Source organism: Tachyglossus aculeatus, chromosome X2, assembly GCF_015852505.1.
Source record: "Tachyglossus aculeatus isolate mTacAcu1 chromosome X2, mTacAcu1.pri, whole genome shotgun sequence".
Lineage (NCBI taxonomy): Eukaryota > Metazoa > Chordata > Mammalia > Monotremata > Tachyglossidae > Tachyglossus > Tachyglossus aculeatus.
In genome coordinates, this window is record NC_052100.1 from 29674880 (window position 1) to 29697985 (window position 23106).

At 47.4% G+C, this 23106-nt stretch overlaps 1 protein-coding gene across 1 annotated transcript in view; it reads right to left on the reverse strand.

Moving 5' to 3' along the window:
- Positions 1 to 23106, reverse strand: part of RIPOR2 (RHO family interacting cell polarization regulator 2) — a 91012-nt gene that overhangs the window by 30734 nt on the left and 37172 nt on the right. The window contains exons 4-12 of the mRNA XM_038771017.1: positions 22717 to 22795; positions 17497 to 17520; positions 16801 to 16854; positions 15738 to 15887; positions 14862 to 14925; positions 7602 to 7645; positions 6133 to 6258; positions 2453 to 2601; positions 2035 to 2164 (exon numbers count right to left, since the gene is read on the reverse strand). Of these exons, the coding sequence (XP_038626945.1) occupies positions 2035 to 2164; positions 2453 to 2601; positions 6133 to 6258; positions 7602 to 7645; positions 14862 to 14925; positions 15738 to 15887; positions 16801 to 16854; positions 17497 to 17520; positions 22717 to 22795 (820 nt within the window). The remainder of the gene's footprint in view (positions 1 to 2034; positions 2165 to 2452; positions 2602 to 6132; positions 6259 to 7601; positions 7646 to 14861; positions 14926 to 15737; positions 15888 to 16800; positions 16855 to 17496; positions 17521 to 22716; positions 22796 to 23106) is intronic.

Here is a 23106-nt window from a genome sequence, read left to right on the forward strand (position 1 = left end):
TTTGCACATAGTAAGCGCTTAATGAATGCCATTATTATCATTATCTCATGCGTCGGTTGGAAGGGGGCTGTGAAAAGTGAGCGCTTAACAAATACCAACACTATTATTATTACAGTGCCTGGCCCATTGTAAGCGCTTAACAAATCCATCATCATCACAAAAGGGAGGACTGTAGTGAGGCCATGCCCTAAGGCTGAAGGGGCCGGGAGAGATTCACCCTGTAGCAGGGTGAGGCCTCTCACCATCTTAAATTCATTCATTCAATCGTATCTATTGAGCGCTCACTGTGTGCAGAGCACTGGACTAAGCGCTTGGGAAGTCCAAATTGGCAACATATAGAGACGGTCCCTACCCGACAACGGGCTCCCAGTCTAGAAATCTTTGGGAGGGTGGGCCGCAGTCCCCTGACACCCCTTCATTCATTCATTCATTCATTCAATCGTATTTATTGAGCGCTTACTGTGTGCGGAGCACTGTACTAAGCGCTTGGGAAGTCCAAGTTGGCAACATATAGAGACGGACCCTACCCGACAGTGGGCTCACAGTCTAAGTCTGCCCTCCCTCTCCCTGAGAGTCCTATCTTATTTGGGGATTTGAATTGCTTCATCTTTTAATTCATTGAATCATATTGATTGAGTGCTTATTGTGAGCAGAGTACAGTACTAAGCGCTTGGGAGAGGACAATACACCAAGATAGGCTTTCCTATTGTGTCTTGCCCCCAAACCCTTCCCCACCTTATTCTCAGATCATTACCCCCATGGAAAGCCAGAGACCCATTCTAAATTCTCCCTGGAGTATCTTTTTCCTCATGCTTAGCACAGTGTTCTGCACAGAGTAGGCGCTAACAGATAATAATAATGGCATTTATTAAGCGCTTACTATGTGCAAAGCACTGTTCTGAGCGCTGGGTATCTTTTTCCTCATGCTTAGCACGGTGTTCTGCACAGAGTAGGCGCTAACAGAAATAATAATGGCATTTATTAAGCGCTTACTATGTGCAAAGCACTGTTCTGAGCGCTGGGTATCTTTTTCCTCATGCTTAGCACGGTGTTCTGCACAGAGTAGGCACTAATAGATAATAATAATGGCATTTGTTAAGCGCTTACTATGTGCAAAGCACTGTTCTGCTCCCCCTCATCCCCCCATCTTACCTCCTTCCCTTCCCCACTGCACCTGTATATATGTATATATGTTTGTACATATTTATTACTCTATTTTACCTGTACATATCTATTCTATTTATTTTATTTTGTTAGTATGTTTGGTTTTGTTCTCTGTCTCTCCCTTTTAGACTGTGAGCCCACTGTTGGGTAGGGACTGTCTCTAGATGTTGCCAGCTTGTACTTCCCAAGCGCTTAGTCCAGTGCTCTGCACACAGTAAGCGCTCAATAAATATGATTGATTGATTGATTGGTGGCAATCAATCAATCAATCGTATTTATTTTGTTATTTTATTTTGTTAATATGTTTGGTTTTGTTCTCTGTCTCCCCCTTCTAGACTGTGAGCCCACTGTTGAGACCGTCTCTATGTGTTGCCAACTTGGACTTCCCAAGCGCTTAGTCCAGTGCTCTGCACACGGTAAGCGCTCAATAAATGCGATTGATTGATTGATTGATTGATTGAGCGCTTTACTGGGTGCAGAGCACTGGACTAAGCGCTTGGGAAGTCCAAGTTGGCAACATATAGAGACGGTCCCTACCCAACAGCGGGCTCACAGTCTAGAAAGTGGCAGAGCAAGAAGAGGATGAGGAGAGTGTTTTTTTAGGGTGGACTCATCATCATCATCATCATCGATCGTATTTATTGAGCGCTTACTATGTGCAGAGCACTGTATTAAGCGCTTGGGAAGTACAAATTGGCAACATATAGAGAGAGTCCCTACCCAACATTGGGCTCACAGTCTAAAAGGGGGATTCGTGAGAGCGGACTTAAGTGGGGGGAAATAAAATAACTCATTTGCGTCTGTTGGGACCTAACGTTTCCCCCCCATCTCGCCCCCCAGCAGGTCCATTCCGGGGGATGAGGCACTTACGAAGAAGGCCTGCTCCTTGGAGGTGGGGGTGTCCGGGGAGACCTGACTGTACAGGGACATCCGTCTCTGCAGGGCCGAGGCCTTGTTCCCGCTGCCGGCCGACGGAGTCACCTCCTCCACGTCGAACGGGCTGCGGAGACACCCCCCAGCCCGCGTCAGACCACACCGGCCCCCCGACGGGAGGCCGCTTCCGTCACCCCTCCCTAGTTTGGAGGAAAAACATTTAGGGGTGGAGTGGGGAGTCTGGGGGGGTTGGATGGTTTGGGCTGGGTTACTTGGAAGGATGGAGAAAGGAGAAGAGATGCCCAGAATTAGATTCCTACGCCGGGCAGATTGTAAGGCGGACTGGGATGGCCCCACGTGTAGCTTTTTGGGGAAGGGGGAACAGATTGGATCGGATATGGGGGGGCCTACTTACTACCAGACGATCTCCAGGTTCAGCTTGATGGTTCCCAGGTCGTTGATGTCCACGGCCACTACCTGGGGCCGGGCGGCGAACAGGTCTTTGGTCTCACAGGTGACACTGCCCACCAGGATGTGGGTCGCCAACCCCTTGACCTCCGTGACCTGCAAGGGTGAGCACAGTCTTAGGGTGGGGAGAGGCCCCCGCATCATGTTAAGCGCTTAGTAAAGTGCTCTGCACACCTTTTAGACCGTGAGCCCACTGTTGGGTAGGGACTGTCTCTATACGTTGCCAATTTGTACTTCCCAAGCGCTTAGTACAGTGCTCTGCACATAGTAAGCGCTCAATAAATACGATTGATGATGATGATGATAGGTATTTTCCATTTTCCAAACCCTCGGATTTTCCGTATTTTTTTTTTTCAGTGAACTTCAAAATCAGACTTGCTTGGTTTTGGGGGGGCAGGCGGTTTCTATCCTTCTTTGAATGCCTGCTGAGGTGATTTTATGAGTGTGGTTCAAAGGGATATTCATGATTAATGACTCTTGGGTCTGGAAGTAAATGAGTTTAATTTATTTACTCATTTATTATTACCCTTCTGTCCTGCATTCCTGTATATATGTATATATGTTCCTGTATATATGTATATGTGTTTGTACATATTTATTACTCTATTTATTTTACTTGTACATATCTATTCTATTTTCTTTTGTTAGTATGTTTGGTTTTGTTCTCTGTCTCCCCCTTTTAGACTGTGAGCCCACTGTTGGGTAGGGACTGTCTCTAGATGTTGCCAATTTGTACTTCCCAAGCGCTTAGTACAGTGCTCTGCACATAGTAAGCGCTCAATAAATACGATTGATGATGATGATGAGTAAGCACTCAATAAATGCAAATGAATGTGTGACTTTGGGCAAGTCACTTCACTTCTCTGGGCCTCGGTTCCCTCCTCTGTAAAATGGGGATTAAGACTGTGAGTCCCACGTGGGACAACCTGATCACCTTGTAATCACCCCAGCGCTTAGAACAGTGCTTTGCACATAGTAAGCGCTTAATAAATGCCATCATTACTATTATTATTATTAAATGAATGAATGAATGAATAATTGATTGATTATAGTCTTCTCACGCAGGACGGAGCAAGGCTTTGAGGAAGCGGCTCAGCCCTGGCCGTCAGGAGGTACAGGGGGGTGGTCTCAGCTTTGCTGCTGGCTTTCTGGACTAGTCACAATAATAATAATAATAATAGTAATAGTAATGACGGCATTTTTTAAGTGCTTACTATGTGCACAGTCTGTCAGATATGAAGAGGGAGGGCATTCCAGGCCAGAGGTGGGAGGTCAGTGGTTAGATGGACGAGAATGAGGTTGACATTATATGAATTCTTTTTTAGTCAGCGCTTAGAACAGTGCTTTGCACATAGGAAGCGCTTAATACATGCCATTATTATTATTATTAGAGGAGCACAGTGTGTGGTCTGGGTTGTAATAGAAGAGAGCGAGGTGAAGTAGGAGACAAGGTGACTTAGTGATTTAAAGCCAGTCTGAGCGCTGGGGGGAATACAAGGTAATCAGGTTGTCCCACGTGGGGCTCACAGTCTTAATCCCCATTTTCCAGATGAGGTAACCGAGGCCCAGAGAAGTGAAGTGACTTGCCCAAAGTCACACAGCCGACAGGTGGCAGAGCCGAGATTTGAACCCATGACCTCTGGCTCCCAAGCTCGTGCTCTTTCCACTGAGCCACGCTGCTTCCCTAATAATAATAATAATATTTGTTGAGTGCTTACTATGTGCCCAGCACTGTTCTAAGAACTAGGGTGGATACAAGCAAATCGGGCTGGACACAGTCCCTGTCCCATATAGGGCTCACAGTCTCAATCCCCATTTTACAGATGAGGGAACTGAGGCCCAGAGAAGTGAAGGGACTTGCTCAAAGTCACACAGCAGACAAGTGGCGGAGCCGGGTTTAGAGCCCAAGTCCTTCTGACACCCAGGCTCTATCCAATAGTCCAGGCTGCTTCGCTGTTTCTTCATCTCTCTGGGCCTCAGTTTCCTCATCTGTGAAATGGGGATAAGACCTCTGCTCTCCCTTGTTTTTAGGCTGTGAGTCCTACATTGATCAGGGGCTGCGTCTTGCATCCACCCCTTCTGAACTGAAAGCCCATTGTAGGCAGAGAATGTGTCTGTTATATTGAAGTACTTAGTATGGTCAGCGCTCAGTAAATACGACTGGCTGACTGGCTTGGCCCCCAGAAAGCGCTGAATTCACACCCTGATCCTTAAGGTGAAAGGAGAGGGGAGAGGGGTGATACAATACAATACCCCAGGAGGCCTTCCCAGACCGAGCCCCCTCCTTCCTCTGCCCCTCTTCCCCCTCCCCATCCCCGCCGCCTTACCTCCTTCCCCTCCCCACAGCACCTGTAGATATGGATATATGTTTGTACGGATTTATTACTCTATTTTATTTGTACATGTTTATTCTATTTATTTTATTTTGTTAATATGTCTTGTTTCGTTCTCCGTCCCCCCCTTCTAGACTGTGAGCCCGCTGTTGGGTAGGGACCATCTCTATAAGTTGCCAACTTGGACTTCCCAAGCGCTTAGTCATCATCATCATCATCAATCGTATTTGTTGCCAATTTGTACTTCCCAAGCGCTTAGTCCAGTGCTCTGCACATAGTAAGCGCTCAATAAATACGATTGATGACGATGATGATGATGATTTGTTGAGCGCTTACTGTGTGCAGAGCACTGGACTAAGCGCTTGGGAAGTACAAGTTGGCAACATATAGAGACAGTCCCTACCCAACAGTGGCCTCACAGTCTAGAAGGGGGAGACAGAGAACAAAACCCAACATACTAACAAAATAAAATAAATAGCATAGATATGCACAAGTAAAATAAATAAATAAATAAATAAATAAATAAATAAATAGAGTAATAAATATGTACAAACACATATACACATATACAGGTGCTGTGGGGAAGGGAAGGAGGTAAGATGGGGGGATGGAGAGGGGGACAAGGGGGAGAGGAAGGAAGGGGCTCAGTCTGGGAAGGCCTCCTGGAGGAGGTGAGCTCTCAGTAGGGCCTTGAAGGGCCTTCCCCTCCCCACAGCACCTGTAGATATGTATATATGTTTGTACGGATTTATTACTCTATTTATTTATTTTATTTGTACATGTTTATTCTATTTATTTTATTTTGTTAATATGTCTTGCTTCTTTCTCTGTCCCCCCCTACTAGACTGTGAGCCCGCTGTTGGGTAGGGACCGTCTCTAGATGTTGCCACCTTGGACTTCCCAAGCACTTAGTCCAGTGCTCCGCACTCAGTAAGCGCTCAATAAATAAGAAGCAGCCTGGCTCAGTGGGAAAGAGCCCGGGCTTTGGAGGTCATGGGTTCAAATCCCGGCTCCGCCACTTGTCAGCCGGGTGACTTTGGGCAAGTCACTTAAATCCATACTTCCCTCTGCTGCCCTGATCATTTTTCCCCCCAAAATCTCCCCACTCCTCAAGAGCTACCGGTGGTGGTCCATCCATTTCTGCATCAATCCGAAACTCCTTACCGATGGCTTCGAAGCACTCCATCAGCTTGCCCCCTCAAGGCCCGGGCGGCTTCCTCCGAGGCCCAACTTGCAGTATGGGGGATCCTGGGGGGATCCCGGCCGCCGACCAGGCCAGGCCCCACCGCCTTACCTTGATGGAAATCAGCCCGGCGATCAGGGGTACAAACACGGTGTCCTCTCCATCCCAGCTCTGCTTGCTGTTCACCTCAATCCTGCCTTTCAGCTTCCACCGCTGTCGGCCGTAGCGCATGAAGATCTGCAGAGCATCCATCGAGCACCCGCTTAGGCTTCCCACCCTGGGGTCCCGAGGGCTAGCAGCCCCCCACCCCGCCTTGCTGTGTGACTTGGGCGAGTCACCCAACCTCTCTGGGTCTTCATCTGTAAAATGGGGTGAGAGTCCTCCTCTCCCTCCCTCTTAGAATAATAATAATAATGACGACGGCACGTATGAAGCCCTTACTGTGTGGCTAGCACTGGGGTAAATGCGAGCTAATCAGGTTGGGACACAGGCCGTCCCATGCGGGGCTCACAGTCTTAATCCCCATTTTACAAATAATAATAATAATAATGATGGCATTTATTAAGCGCTTACTATGCGCACTGTTCTAAGCGCTGGGGAGGTTACAAGGTGATCAGGTTGTCCCACAAGGGGCTCAATCAGTCAATCAGTCAATCATATTTATTGAGCGCTTACTGTGTGCAGAGCACCGTACTAAGCGCTTGGGAAGTACAAGTCGGCGACATATAGAGACGGTCCCTACCCAACAACACGCTCATTCATTCATTCAATCGTATTTATTGAGCACTTACTGTGTGCAGACCACTGTACTAAGCGCTTGGGAAGTACAAGTTGGCTATATATAGAGACGGTCCCTACCCAACAACGGGCTCATTCATTCATTCATTCAATCGTATTTATTGAGCGCTTACTGTGTGCAGAGCACCGTACTAAGCGCTTGGGAAGTACAAGTTGGCAACGTATGGAGACAGTCCCTACCCAACAACGGGCTCATTCATTCATTCAATCGTAACTATTGAGCGCTTACTGTGTGCAGAGCACTGTACTAAGCGCTTGGGAAGTTCAAGTTGGCAACATATAGAGATGGTCCCTAACCAACAACGGGCTCATTCACTCATTCATTCAATCGTATTTATTGAGCACTTACTGTGTGCAGAGCACTGTACTAAGCGCTTGGGAAGTACAAGTTGGCAACATATGGAGACAGTCCCTACCCAACAACGGGCTCATTCATTCATTCATTCATTCAATCGTATTTATTGAGCGCTTACTGTGTGCAGAGCACTGGACTAAGTGCTTGGGAAGGACAAGTCGATGACATATGGAGACAGTCCCTACCCAACAACGGGCTCATTCATTCATTCATTCATTCAATCGTATTTATTGAGCGCTTACTGTGTGCAGAGCACTGGACTAAGCGCTTGGGAAGGACAAGTTGGCGACATATAGAGACGGTCCCTGCCCAACAGCGGGCTCATGCAGTCTAGAAGGACAGAGGACGGCCAACCAGGAGGCCCGTCCTCTGGGAACCAGCTGGCCTTCAGGGGGGTTACAGTCCTGCGGGATCCCCGGACACTCACCTCGTATTGATCTCCAGGGCAGAGGCGAGCAAATCCAGCTAGGCCTGCGGGAACAAACACAGCAGAGACAAACCCTAGTAGCAGGAGTCTTCATTGATAATAATAATAATAATAATAATAACAATAATAATAATATTTATTAAGCACTTACTACTACTACTAATAATGATGGCATTTGTTAAGCACTTACTATGTGCAGAGCACTGTTCTAAGCGCTGGGGGGGATACAAGGTGATCAAGTTGTCCCACGCGGGGCCCACAGTCTTCATCCCCACCATGAGCCCGCTGTTGGGGAGGGACCGCCTCTATACGTTGCCACCTTGTACTTCCCAAGCGCTTAGTCCAGTGCTCTGCACACAGTAAGCGCTCAATAAATACGATTGATTGACTGATTGATCCCCATTTTCCAGATGAGGTCACTGAGGCTCAGAGAAGTGAAGTGACCCGCCCAGGGTCACACAGCGGACGTGGCGGAGTCGGGAGTCGAACCCATGACCTCTGACTCCAAAGCCCGGGCTCTTTCCACTGAGCCACGCTGCTTCTTCTATGTGCAAAGCACTGTTCTAAGCGCTGGGGAGGTTACAAGGTGATCAGGTTGTCCCACGGGGGGGCTCCCAGTCTTCACCCCCATTTTCCAGATGAGGTCACTAAGGCCCAGAGAAGTGAAGCAGCGTGGCTCAGTGGAAGGAGCCCGGGCTTTGGAGTCAGAGGTCATGGGTTCAAATCCCGGCTCCGCCACTGGTCCGCTGTGTGACTTTGGGCATGTCACTTCACTTCTCCGGGCCTCAGTTCCCTCACCTGCAAAATGGGGATGAAGACCGTGAGCCCCAAGTGGGACAACCTGATCACCCTGTAACCTCCCCAGCGCTTAGAACGGTGCTTTGTACATAGTAAGCGCTTAATAAATGCCATTTTTTTTAAAAAAAGTGAAGTGGCTTGCCCAAAGTCACACAGCTGACAATTGGCGGGGCTGGGATTTGAACCCATGACCTCTGACTTCAAAGCCCGGGCTCTTTCCACTGAGCCACGCTGCCTAATCCCCATCTGTAAAATGGGGATTAAAACTCTGAGCCCCCCATGGGACAACCTGATTACCTTGTGTCTCCCCCGCGCTTAGAACAGTGCGTGGCACATAGTAAGCGCATAATAATAATAATAATAATAATAATAATAATAATAATGGCATTTGTTAATAAATACCATTATTATTATCGGAAAGTACTAAGCCACGCTGCTTCCCACCCTGGGAGCCCTGGGGAGGGGAGAGAGCTCGCTGCACTGCCTGCCAGCCCCCACATCACTCATTCATTCATTCAGTCGTATTTATTGAGCGCTTACTATGTGCAGGGCACTGTACTAAGCGAAATGCTCCCTTAGACTCTGTACTAGACTCCCCTAGCAGCTGAGGGCTGCTATTGCCACTTCCCGACCCTAGGTGGCAGCGTCGCACCGACAGCCAGACGAGGGAATATTATTAATTATTAATCCTATTTATTGAGCGCTTACTGTGTGCAAAAAATATGGTATTTAATAATAATAATGATGGCATTTATTAAGCGCTTACTATGTGCAAAGCACTGTTCTAAGCGCTGGGGAGGTTACAAGGGGATCAGGTTGTCCCAAGTGGGGGCTCGCAGTCTTCATCCCCATTTGACAGATGAGGGAACTGAGGAACTATTGAGCGCTTACTGTGTGCAAAAAAATGGTATTTAACAATAATAATAATAATAATGGCATTTATTAAGCGCTTACTAGGTGCCAAGCACTGTTCTAAGCGCTGGGGAGGTTACAAGGGGATCAGGTTGTCCCAAGGGGGGGCTCGCAGTCTTCATCCCCATTTTACAGATAGGTAACTGAGGCAAAAAGAAGTGAAGTGACTTGCCCAAAGTCACACAGCTGACAAGTTGTTAAGCGCTTACTATGTCCCGGACACTGTACTAAGCCCTGCTACAAGCAAAACAGGTTGGATACAATCCCCATCCCAGACTGAGCCCCCTTTTTCCTTTCCTCCTCTCCATCCTCCCCCGCCTTACCTCCTTCCCCTCCCCACAGCACCTGGATATATGTTTGTACAGATTTATTACTCCATTTATTTTAATTTGACATATTTACTATTCTATTTCTTTTGTTAATGGTGTGCATTTAGCTTTAATTCTGTTTTTTCTGACGACTTGACACCTGTCCATATGTTTTGTTTTGTTGCCCGTCTCCCCCTTCTCGACTGTGAGCCCGCTGTCGGGTAGGGACCGTCTCTAGATGTGGCCGACTTGGACTTCCCAAGCGCTTAGTACAGTGCTCCGCACACAGGAAGTGCTCAATAAATACGATTGAATGAATGAATGAATGAATGAATCCCACTAGAATAAATAATAATAATAATGTTGGCATTTGTTAAGCGCTTACTATGTGCAAAGCACTGTTCTAAGCGCTGGGGGGTATACAAAGTGATCAGTTTGTCCCATGTGGGGTTCACAGTCTTAATCCCCATTTTACAGATGAGGTAACTGAGGCTCAGAGAAGTTAAGTGACTTGCCCGAGGTCACACAGCAGACATGTGGCAGAGCAGCGTGGCTCAGTGGAAAGAGCCCGGGCTTTGGAGTCAGAGGTCATGGGTGCGAATCCCAGCTCTGCCTATTGTCAGCTGTGTGACTTTGGGCAAGTCACTTGACTTCTCCGGGCCTCAGTGACCTCATCTGGAAAATGGGGATGAAGACTGTGAGCCCCCCGTGGGACAACCTGATCACCTTGTAACCTCCCCAGCGCTTAGAATAAGCACTTAACAAATGCCATCATTATTATTATCCCACGTGGGGCTCCCAGTCTCAATCCCCATTTTCCAGATGAGGTCACTGAGGCACAGAGAAGTGAAGTGACGTGTCCGAGGTCACACAGCGGACAAGTGGTGGAGTCAGGATTAGAACCCATGACCTACTAACTCCGAGGCCCAGGTTTTATCCACTACATCATGCTGCTTCTCTAAAGCACTGTACTAAGCGCTTGGGAGAGTACAAGATAATTGCCACTTCCTGAGCCAGGGTGGGCTCTTGCCTGCTAGTCAGGGGATTATTATTCATTATTAATCCTATTTATTGAGCGCTTACTGTGTGCAAGGCACTGTACTAAGCGCTGGGGAGAATACAGTACTAACTGCCACTTCCTGAGCTTCGATGGCAGCATCGCACTGGCTCTTGCCTGCTAGTCAGAGGATTATTATTAATTATTAATCCTATTTATTGAGCGCTTACTGTGTGCAAGGCACTGTACTAAGCGCTGGGGAGAATACAGCAATAACTGCCACTTCCTGAGCTTCGATGGCAGCCTCGCACTGGCTCTTGCCTGCTAGTCAGAGGATTATTATTAATTATTAATCCTATTTATTGAGCGCTTACTGTGTGCAAGGCACTGTACTAAGCGCTGGGGAGAATACAGTAATAACTGCCACTTCCTGAGCTTAGATGGCAGCATCGCACTGGCTCATGCCTGCTACTCAGAGGATTATTATTAATTATTAATCCTATTTATTGAGTGCTTACTGTGTGCAAGGCACTGTACTAAGCACTGGGGAGAATACAGTAATAACTGCCACTTCCTGAGCTTCGATGGCAGCCTCGCACTGGCTCTTGCCTGCTAGTCAGCGGATTATTATTCATTATTAATCCTATTTATTGAGCGCTTACTGTGTGCAAAGCACTGTACTAAGCACTGGGGAGAATACAGTACTAACTGCCACTTCCCGAGCTTAGATGGCAGCCTCGCACTGGCTCTTGCCTGCTAGTCAGAGGATTATTACTAATTATTAATCATATTTATTGAGCGCTTACTGTGTGCAAGGCACTGTTCTAAGCGCTGGGGAGAATACAGTAATAACTGCCACTTTCTGAGCTTAGATGGCAGCCTCGCACTGGCTCTTGCCTGCTAGTCAGAGGATTATTACTCATTATTAATCCTATTTATTGAGTGCTTACTGTGTGCAAGGCACTGTACTAAGCACTGGGGAGAATACAGTAATAACTGCCACTTCCTGAGCTTCGATGGCAGCCTCGCACTGGCTCTTGCCTGCTAGTCAGAGGATTATTACTCATTATTAATCCTATTTATTGAGTGCTTACTGTGTGCAAGGCACTGTACTAAGCACTGGGGAGAATACAGTAATAACTGCCACTTCCTGAGCTTCGATGGCAGCCTCGCACTGGCTCTTGCCTGCTAGTCAGAGGATTATTACTAATTATTAATCCTATTTATTGAGTGCTTACTGTGTGCAAGACACTGTACTAAGCGCTGGGGAGAATACAGTAATAACTGCCACTTCCTGAGCTTCGATGGCAGCCTCGCACTGGCACTTGCCTGCTAGTCAGAGGATTATTATTAATTATTAATCCTATTTATTGAGCACTTACTGTGTGCAAGGCACTGTACTAAGCGCTGGGGAGAATACAGTAATAACTGCCACTTCCTGAGCTTAGATGGCAGCATCGCACTGGCACTTTCCTGCTAGTCAGAGGATTATTACTAATTATTAATCCTATTTATTGAGTGCTTACTGTGTGCAAGGCACTGTACTAAGCGCTGGGGAGAATACAGTAATAACTGCCACTTCCTGAGCTTCGATGGCAGCCTCGCACTGGCTCTTGCCTGCTAGTCAGAAGACTATCATCATCATCAATCATACTTATTGAGCGCTTACTATGTGCAGAGCACTGTACTAAGCGCTTAAGAGCATCGCACAGGCTCTTGCCTGCTAGTCAGAGGATTATTACTAATTATTAATCCTATTTATTGAGCGCTTACTGTGTGCAGGGCACTGTACTAAACGCTGGGGAGAATACAGTAATAACTGCCACTTCCCGAGCTTAGATGGCAGCCTCGCACTGGCTCTTGCCTGCTAGTCAGAGGATTATTATGAATTATTAATCCTATTTATTGAGCGCTTACTGTGTGCAAGGCACTGTACTAAGCGCTGGGGAGAATACAGTAATAACTGCCACTTCCTGAGCTTCGATGGCAGCCTCACACTGGCTCTTGTCTGCTAGTCAGAGGATTATTATTAATTATTAATCCTATTTATTGAGCGCTTACTGTGTGCAAGGCACTGTACTAAACGCTGGGGAGAATACAGTAATAACTGCCACTTCCTGAGCTTAGATGGCAGCCTCGCACTGGCTCTTGCCTGCTAGTCAGAGGATTATTACTAATTATTAATCCTATTTATTGAGCGCTTACTGTGTGCAAGGCACTGTACTAAGCGCTGGGGAGAATACAGTAATAACTGCCACTTCCTGACTCTTGTCTGCTAGACAAAGGAATGTTATTGATCGTATTTATTGAGCACTAGCTGTGTGTAGAGCACAATAAAATAGAGTTGCTAGACATTCCCCGTCCGTAACGAGCATTTTTCAAGTCTTTTGCTCCGGCTTTTCTCCTTTATCAGCTCTGCCCTCGCTCCCATCCCCTCTCAAGGACTGAACTAGAAAGAAAGAAGTTAAATTGCAGCAGGAGGGACTTAAGTTAGACCTCAGGAAGGACTTCCTCCCTGCCTCGGTGGTGAGGAACCGGAATGGGAGGGTGGAGAGGCAGAGAAGATCGGGGAAAGTTATTCCCCCTGAACGTTTAGCCCAATTTGGATGGCCTCTCAATGGGCCTCATGTCTTCCCTCTCCTTCAAATCCCTTCCACAAAGTCACCTCCTCCAGGGGAGGATGAAGAGGATGCAGAGAGAGAGAGGATAATAATAATAATAATAATAATAATAATAATAATAATAATGTTGGCATTTGTTAAGCGCTTACTATGTGCAAAGCACTGTCCTAAGCGCTGGGGGGAACACAAGGAGATGAGGTTGTCCCACGTGGGGCTCACAGTCTTAAATCCCCATTTTACAGATGAGGTAACTGAGGCTCAGAGAAGTGAAGTGACTTGCCCAAGGTCACACGGCAGACGTGGCGGAGTCGGGATTCGAACCCATGACCTCTGACTCCAAAGCCCGGGCTCTTTCCACTGTGCCACGATGAGGAAGAAAGAGAAGCAGGAGGAGCAGCGCGGCTCAGCGGAAAGAGCCCGGGCTTTGGAGTCAGAGGTCATGGGTTCAAATCCCCACTCCGCCAATTGTCAGCTGGGTGACTTTGGGCAAGTCACTTCACTTCTCTGGGCCTCAGTTCCCTCATCTGGAAAATGGGGATTAAGACTGTGAGCCCCCTGTGGGACAACCTGATCACCTTGTAACCTCCCCAGTGCTTAGAACAGTGCTTTGCACATAGTAAGCGCTTAATAAATGCGATCATTATTATTATTATTATTATTAAAGAGAAAGGGAGGATGAGGAAGAGGAGAGCGGGAGAGAATGAACCCAATTCCTGCTCTCAAACAGCTGACAGTCTAACTGTTAGGCTGGAGCACCTGTATATATGTTTGTACATATTTATTACTCTATTTATTTATTTATTTTGCTTGTCCATATCTATTCTATTTATTTTGTTAGTCCGTTTGGTTTTGTCTCCCCCTTTTAGACGGTGAGCCCACTGTTGGGTAGGGACCATCTCTATATGTTGCCAGTTTGTACTTCCCAAGCGCCTAGTACAGTGCTCTGCACACGGTAAGCACTCAATAAATACGATTGATGATGATGATGATGGAGCTGAAATCTGAAGTCGGCCCGTGCTCAAGAATAAGAACAGATCCAGGAAATGGTCCAGTTGGGTGCAGGAAGGAGCCATGGAGTTGGTTCTCTAGAGGCTGGAGGGTGCTCAGTTAGGAGGAATAATAATAATAATGGCATTTATTAAGCGCTTACTATGTGCAAAGCACTGTTCTAAGCACTGGGGAGGTGATCAGGTTGTCCCACGGGGGGCTCACAGTCTTCATCCCCATTTTACAGATGAGAGAACTGAGGCGCAGAGAAGTGAAGTGACTTGCCCACAGTCACCCAAGCAGCTTGGACACGAAGAACCCTGAGGTGGAAAATGTTGGAATCTCCCAAGTGGGGATTTCTTGACCTTTGTCCCCACACTTTCTCTTTCCCCGGATCGGGGGGTGGGGAGAGAGCCCACGATGGGGGCATTGTCCCATTCATTCATTCATTCATTCATTCAATAGCATTTATTGAGCGCTCACTGTGTGCAGAGCACTGTACTAAGCGCTTGGGAAGTACAAGTTGGCAACATATAGAGACTCAACTGCGGGCTCTGCTGAGCAGAAGGGTGGAGGAGAGAAAGAGATGGGAGAGAGTCAGGGGAGACTGGGGCGGGAAGAGGGAAATATTAGTTACCTTTCATCTTAATGGAAAACTCCCCAAGCAAGTTCTCCAGCTCGGTTTCAATGGTGCACATATTCTGCAGAGGGAAACGCAAGACGGCATCAGAACGGACTTGGTTTTGAACCTGACCCCGACATTCACCCCAGCCGCTGGCACACCAGGCCCACCAAACGCCGTCTACGACGTCGAAGGGACGTTCGAACCCGGTCCGGGAACGGGCGGTCCCGCTGACGCCTGTTTTCGGGCCCAGACTTGGAAGTCCCTTCAGACCGTGCCGTAGGGCAACGTGGTTCCCGAGGCAGCTCTTCTGTGCCGCCAGTCCAGGACGGCGGCACCACGAGAGGTGAGGTTTGGTGCTGGTGGCCACCCGGGCGTCCGTTGCCACGGCTGGAGATGACCAGCCAACACTCCTGCCTCTCTCCCAGTGATCCAGCATGGAACATCCAACACGCCTGACTCTCCCTTCTCCACCAGTACATACTTCTCTCTCCATCCCTGACTCCCCCCACGCCCCAGCACGGACCACCCCAAACCCCTGCCTCTCCCCTCTCCGTCCCTTTCTCTCCCCCAGAGACGCAGCATGGACCACCCAACCCCTCTAACTCTCCCTCCTCCAGCCCCGATTCCCTCTAACCATGGTGAGCACGGTCATCCTTGGGTCAGCAGGCCAGGACTCAACCTCTGACAGGGGCCTCGGGGGAACCGTGTGTCGGTTGCCCTTCCAAATAACCACACTCTGGATCAAAAGAGACGCTCCCAATATTTCTCTGGAACCCGGTCCCCCGTAAATTGAGCCTTATTTCTAGGAGTGGAGAACCCCCAACCCTCCCCTCGGGTCATTTACGCAGACACCCCCCCAGAAATCTGGCGGCAGGAAGCAGGGCTGACCTCCGTGTACTCTTTGTGGCTTCTGTTGATTTCAATCAAACTCTCTTTGGCCGCCCGGCTGGCCGGCGATGTGGCAAACGCCTGCTTCATTTTGCTGGCCCCGTCTTGAAGGCGTCTTTGGATACAGTAGGCTTCATACAGCTCATCCACCTGCCAGCAAACACAAGCCCCGGGGGACATTTAAACATTTTCCTCACCTCAAGCTAATTACGGGAAACAGTACCGATACCCACACCACAGTTTTTGCATCCTCACATGGAGGGAGAGGTGGGCGAGGAAGAAACTATTTGGGATATGTTGCCATTTTTTAATATTCCCGTTGGGCACGTGGGAGCCAGTCGCGGCGGGCAAACTTTCGGAAGAGCTAGAGAGACCCATCTTGGATGTTGGAAGAGCCAGAGAGTCACCATCTTGGATCTTTTCAGCCCCACTCATTCATTCAATCGTATTTATTAAGCGCTTACCGTGTGCAGAGCACTGTACTAAGCGCTTGGGAAGTCCAAGTTGGCAACATATAGAGACGGTCCCTACCCAACAGTGGGCTCACTCCCCAGGGACCCCAGTTACCAATCCACAATGGGCTCTGCTCCCAGCAGCAGCACGGCCTAGTGGATAGCACAGGCCTAGGAGTCGGAAGGACTGGGTTCTAATCCTGCTCCACCCCTTGCCTGTTGTGTGACCTTTTAGACTGTGAGCCCACTGTTGGGTAGGGACTGTCTCTATATGTTGCCAATTTGTACTTCCCAAGCGCTTAGTACAGTGCTCTGCACACAGTAAGCGCTCAATAAATACGATTGATGATGACCTCGGGCGAGTCACTTCACTTCTCTGTGCCTCAGTTCCCTCACTGTAAAATGGGGGTTCAAACCGCGAGCCCTATTATGAGACAGGGACCGTGTCCAACCCGATTATCTTGTACCTACTCCGGCGCTTAGATCGGTGCCTGGCATATAGTAAGCACTTAAATACCGCGATTATTATGACGATGATGATCTTTCCCTCCTCCAAGCCCTGGCCTACCCTCCCTAAAATGAGGGGAGAGAGACGGCAAGGCCGCCATTACCTTGCTGATGTGAAACTCCAGACGCCTCATGTAGCGCTCGATTGCTTTGATTTGCTGAGGGGAAAAGGGTTAAGAAGGTGAGGTCCCCATGATGGATCATCCCAGAAAAACACCTTTTCATCGCAAGATTGAGTTTTTTCTCTGCTCAGCAGATTGTTGGGTTTAAGAGGTGGCTTGGTCAGACGGACTTTGTTACAGAGGAGGTTTTACCACAGCTCTCTTTCATGCCCCAAAGTACAGACACCCGCCACAGGCCTACCCCTTCTCCTCTCTAATCCTCCTCTTCCACAAATTCTGTGGCAAGATTCTCCATTCAGGGACTAGTTCTTCAGCTCAGGAAGCAGCACGGCTTAGTAGACAGAGCACGGGCCGGAGAGTCAGAAGAGCCCGATTTCTAAGGCCTGCTCCGCCACGTGTCTGCTGTGTGACCTTGGGGAAATCACTTCACTTCTCTGGACCCCAGTTACTTCACCTGTAAAATGGGGATTAAGACTGCGAGCCCCATGTGGGACAGGGACTGTGTCCAACCTGATTCACTTCTATCTACCCCAGTGCTTCGTTTCCTCACGTGTCCGTGGTGTCGCAGAAATGACAGCGTAAAACAAGACCCCGGTGCTTAGAAGAGTGCTTGGCACAGGACTGGGGCGTTCCCATTTTACTATTTCAGCAGAAGGAGCCCAGAAGGAGGCAACTTACCTTGTCCAGTTCATATAGCACCCCCTAAAATGGAGAGAGAGAGAGAGAGATTGAGAGTCACCTCCCCAAATTAAATCAATCAATCAATCAATCAATCAATCGTATTTATTGAGCGCTTACTGTGTGCAGAGCACTGGACTAAGCCCTTGGGAAGTCCAAGTCGGCAACATATAGAGACAGTCCCTACCCAACAGTGGGCTCACACTCTAGAAGGGGGAGACAGAGAACAAAACCAAACATATTAACAAAATAAAATAAATAGAATAGAATAGAATTCCACCGCTTTCATTACGACGGAGATCGGGAAAAGCACGTGTCTCAGTCAGAGGACCCAGATTCTAATCCCCCCATGCTACTTGCCTGTTGTGTGACCTCAGGCGAGTCATTTCACCTCTCTGGGCCTCAGTTTCCTCAGCGGTAAAAATGGGATCAGGGATCTCCTACTGAGCCCCAGTTGGGACAGGGACTGTGACCAACCTAGTTTTCTTTGATCTGCTCTAGCACCTAGAAAGTGTTTTTCTTCACTCCTTGTGAGCAGGGAACATGTTTACCAACTCTACTATATTGTATAAAGTAGCATATTGTATATAGTATTATATTACATGCAATACTATATTGTCCAAACGCTTAGGACAGTATTTCCAACCCAGTAAGTGTGCAATAAATACAAATGACTGGTTGTCTGTGGTTTCCTTTTTCCTGTAAAATCAATCAATCATATTTATTGAGAGCTTACTGTGTGCAGAGCACTGTATTAAGCGCTTGGGAAGTACAAGTTGACAACGTATAGAGACAGTCCCTACCCAACAGTGGGCTTACAGTCTAGAAGACTGTGAAATGAGGATCAGCTTCCTTCCCCTCCATATGCCATCATAAATCATGAAAATAACAACTTCAGAGAGACAGACAGCCCAGAATGGATTTAAATCTGACCCGGGAATCCCACTTTTAAAAGCAGGATATTTCTCGCCTCCTCCCATTCTCCGGATCTTAAGCAGTTCAAGTATTTTCCCGAGTTGTCCTTATTCCCATTTTACAGACAGCGATACTGCAGCTCAACTGGATGGTCTCCCTGCTTCACCTTCTCATAATAGGGCTCACAGTTTTAATCCCCATTTTACAGTGAGGGAACTGAGGCACAGAGAAGTGAAGTGACTCACCCGACTCACAACAGCTCTGGACAGCTCTTAGAGGTCTTATTGAAGACATTCTCTGCTTAAGCTGCCCACTATTTTAGGAATTGTAAAACTTTCCTTTTCGGGGATATGCATGTGGCAGGACTATTTTGGCTTTCTGAGAATTCCTGGGCATCCAAGACAGCTGGGGCTGGACTTTAAATAATGCTTAGGCAGGAAGTCGCCCTTGTCTGGCAGAGTCCTGCTTAAAGGAGGACTTGTGGGTCTTGAAGACCATGGGGTGGGAATAAAGTGCTTAGTATAGTGCTCTGCACACAGTAGGCGCTCAATAAATGTGATTGAATGAATGAATGAATAAAGCAAATTGTCCTGTAAACTGTCAACACCATGTGGGCAACCAAATCTAACCATATCATCATCATCAATTGTATTTATTGAGCGCTTACTATGTGCAGAGCACTCTACTAAGCGCTTGGGAAGTACAAATTGGCAACATATAGAGACAGTCCCTATGCAACAGTGGGCTCACAGTCTAAAAGGGGGAGACAGAGAACGAAACCAAACATACTAACAAAATAAAATAAATAGAATAGATATCTGTTGTATTGTAGTTTCTCAAGTGCTTAGTACAGTACAGTAATCGCTCAAAAGACTGATGGATTGGCTTGGATATAGAGGAGATTTGAAAGTCCCATCCCATTTTGAGGAGTCTTGCACGTGAATGTAATAATAATAATAATAATAATAATAATAATAATAATAATAATGGCATTTGTTAAGTACTGTTCTAAGCGCTGGGGGGGATACAAAGTGATCAGGTTGTCCCACGTGGGGCTCACAGTCTTAATCCCCATTTTACAGATGAGGTAACTGAGGCTCAGAGAAGTGACTTGCCCAGGGTCACACAGCAGACATGTGCCGGAGCAAGGATTCGAACCCACGACCTCTGACTCCAAAGCCCAGGTTCTTTCCATTGAGCCACGCTGCTTCTTAAATCTAACCAAATCCGTTGTATTGTAGCTTCCCAAGTGCTTAGTACAGTACAGTAAGCGCTCGAAAGACTGATGGATTGGCTTGGATATAGAGGAGCTTTGAATGTCCCATCCCATTTTGGGGAATCTTGCACGTGAATGTAATAAGCAGGAGCAACTTTAGGGAAGCAGCTCGGCTTGGTGGAAAGAGCCCAGCCCAGCCCTGGGAGCCAAAATACTGCACACAGTAAGCGCTCAATAAATACGATTGATGATGAAAGAGCCCGGGCTTTGGAGTTGGAGGTCATGGGTTCAAATCCCGGCTCTGCCAATTGTCAGCTGTGTGACTTTGGGCAAGTCACTTAACTTCCAAGCGCTTAGTACAGTGCTCTGCACACAGTAAGAGCTCAATAAATACGATTGATTGGTTGATCGATTGATTCTCCAGGCCTCAGTTACCTCATCTGTAAAATGGGGATTAAGACTGTCAGCCCCACGCGGGACAACCTGATCACCTTGTAACCTCCCCAGCGCTTGGAACAGTGCTTTGCACATAGTAAGTGCTTAATAAAATGCCATTATTATTATTATTATTATTATTATTATTATTGTTATTGTTATTGTTATTATTATTATCAATGAATGGTTCCTGCCCAGAATCAGGGTGCATTAGTCTCAGCCAGCTGGGGAATTCTGCGGCCCTTCCCTTACAGACACCCACATAGACGATCCTCCCTCCTGACACCTTGGAAAAACCCTTCTTCAGCTACAGTGGGAAGGATTGATTACTCTACCAGCCTCCTTGCTGGCCTCCCTGCCTCCTGTCTCTCCCCACTTCACTCTGCTGCCTGGATCATATTTTCTACAAAAACACTCAGTTTAGGTTTTCCCTCTGCCCAAAAACCTCCAGTGTTTGCCTATCCACCTCTGCATCGAACAGAAACTTACCTTTAGCCTTAAATCACTAAGTCACCTTGTCTCCTACTTCACCTCGCTCTCTCCTATTACAACCCAGCCCACACACTGTGCTCCTCTAATAATAATAATGGCATTTATTAAGCGCTTACTATGTTCAAAGCACTGTCCTAAGCGCTGACTAAAAAAGAATTCATATAATGTCAACCTACTCACTGAACCTCATTCTCATCCATCTAACCACTGACCTCCCACCTCTGGCCTGGAATGCCCTCCCTCTTCATATCTGTCAGACCATTATTCTTCCCACTTTCAAAGGACTATTGAAGGCACATCTCCTCCAAGAAGCCTTCCCTGACTAAGTCCTCATTTTCTCTTCCCCCACTCCCTTCTGCACTTGGATTTGCTCCCTTTATTCACCCCTCCCTCAGCCCCACAGCACTTACGTACCCAGCCGTAATTATTTATATTCTAGACTGTGAGCCCACTGTTGGGTAGGGACCGTCTCTATATGTTGCCAACTAGTACTTCCCAAGCGCTTAGTACAGTGCTCTGCACACAGTAAGTGCTCAATAAATACGATTGATTGATTGGTTATATTTTCTGTTTCCCCCTCCAGACTAGGCTCGTGAGCAGGGAACGAGTCTACCAACTGTTGTATTGTACTCTCCCAATTGTTTAGTGCAATGTTCCGCACTCAGGAAGCCCTCAATAAATACAATTGATTGATCGAGGTCGAGGGTCCCTCTCTATATGTTGCCAACTTGTACTTCCCAAGCGCTTAGTACAGTGCTCTGCACACAGTAAGCGCTCAATAAATACGATTGATTGATTGATCGAGGGAGGGACAAGCCAGGAGGCCAACTTTTCCCTTCTTTTCCCTCGGGTCATTCTTTATCCCCTAGAGGGTATTCGGGTTTTTATTTTGCCTCCCTTTCAGGGAAAGGAAGCTTTTTAAGCAAAAAAACATCTTCCCCAGTGCATTCTTTTGAAGTCCGATCTCATTGAGAGGAGAAAAAACAAAAAACACATCAAAAGCAGGTTGTGTTTACATGCCTGGAAGACACGGTGAGATGCCAGATAGGAATTTATAGCCTGAAGGCTCCACACAGCCCCTGGGGCTTAAAGGATCTGTTCTGTTTAAAAGTTCTCTTCCTCCCCTTCCCCTCGGGCGTTGGGTCCCAGGAAGGAAGCCCCTCAATAAATACGATTGATTGATTGATTGATTGATTGATGAAACCCAGAGACAAGGACAGTTCGGGCATCTGTGACCTTCTCTGAGATGAAACCCAGAGACAAGGACAGTTCGGGCATCTGTGACCTTCTCTGAGATAAAACCCAGAGACAATCAATCAATCAATCAATCAATCGTATTTATTGAGCGCTTACTGTGTGCAGAGCACTGGACTAAGCGCTTGGGAAGTACAAGCTGGCAACATATAGAGTGGGCTCACAGTCTAGAAGGGGGAGACAGAGAACAAAACCAAACATACTAGCAAAATAAAATAAATAGAATAGATAGGTACAAGTAAAATAAATAAATAAATAGAGTAAAAAATATGTACAAACATATATACATATACACAGGTGCTGTGGGGAAGGGAAGGAGGTAAGATGGGGGGATGGAGAGGGGGAGAAGGAAGGAAGCCCCCTTCTCTTGGATGAAACCCAGAGACAAGGACAGTTTGGGCATCTGTGACCTTCTCTGAGATAAAACCCAGAGACAATCAATCAATCAATCAATCGTATTTATTGAGCTCTTACTGGGTGCAGAGCACTGGACTAAGCACTTGGGAAGTACAAGCTGGCAACATATAGAGTGGGCTCACGGTCTAGAAGGGGGAGACAGAGAACAAAACCAAACATACTAACAAAATAAAATAAATAGGATAGGTACAAGTAAAATAAATAAATAAATAGAGTAATAAATATGTACAAACATATCTACATATATACAGGTGCTGTGGGGAAGGGAAGGAGGTAAGATGGGGGGGATAGAGAGGGGGACGAGGGGGAGAGGAATAAAGGGGCTCAGTCTGGGAAGGCCTCCTGGAGGAGATGAGCTCTCAGTAGGGCCTTGAAATTGAATTTATGTAATTGTTTAGGTGCAATGGATTGAACTTCCCTTTCAGGAGGAATATAATCAATATAATCAGAGACAAGGACAGTTCGGGCATCTGTGACGGGTTTGGACCTACCAGGCGGGAGTTCCTCTTCATGTCTTTTAACTGAGAGTTCAGCTTGTCCAGTTCAGCCTGATGGACCTCCAGGTATTCGCTGCAGGGATGGAAGCAGAGTAAGGGGAGGTGGGGAATGAACACCACCAGTTCGATGAGGTCAGAGCGGGGGGAATGGGGTGGGAGGTTGGGGGTGCAGACCGCTCTGGGAGGGGAGAACCTCAAAACATGGCCGGAGGAGGATGGGGCAAGATGTCGGACACCAAAAAGGAACAAGAAATCATGGGATCTCCTGTTGGTTTGGAATCTCCTTGAGGGTCCGTTGTTGGGTAGGGACCGTCTCTTTATGTTGCCAACTTCTACTTCCCAGGAGCTTACTGTGTACTCTGCACACAGTAAGCACTCAATAAA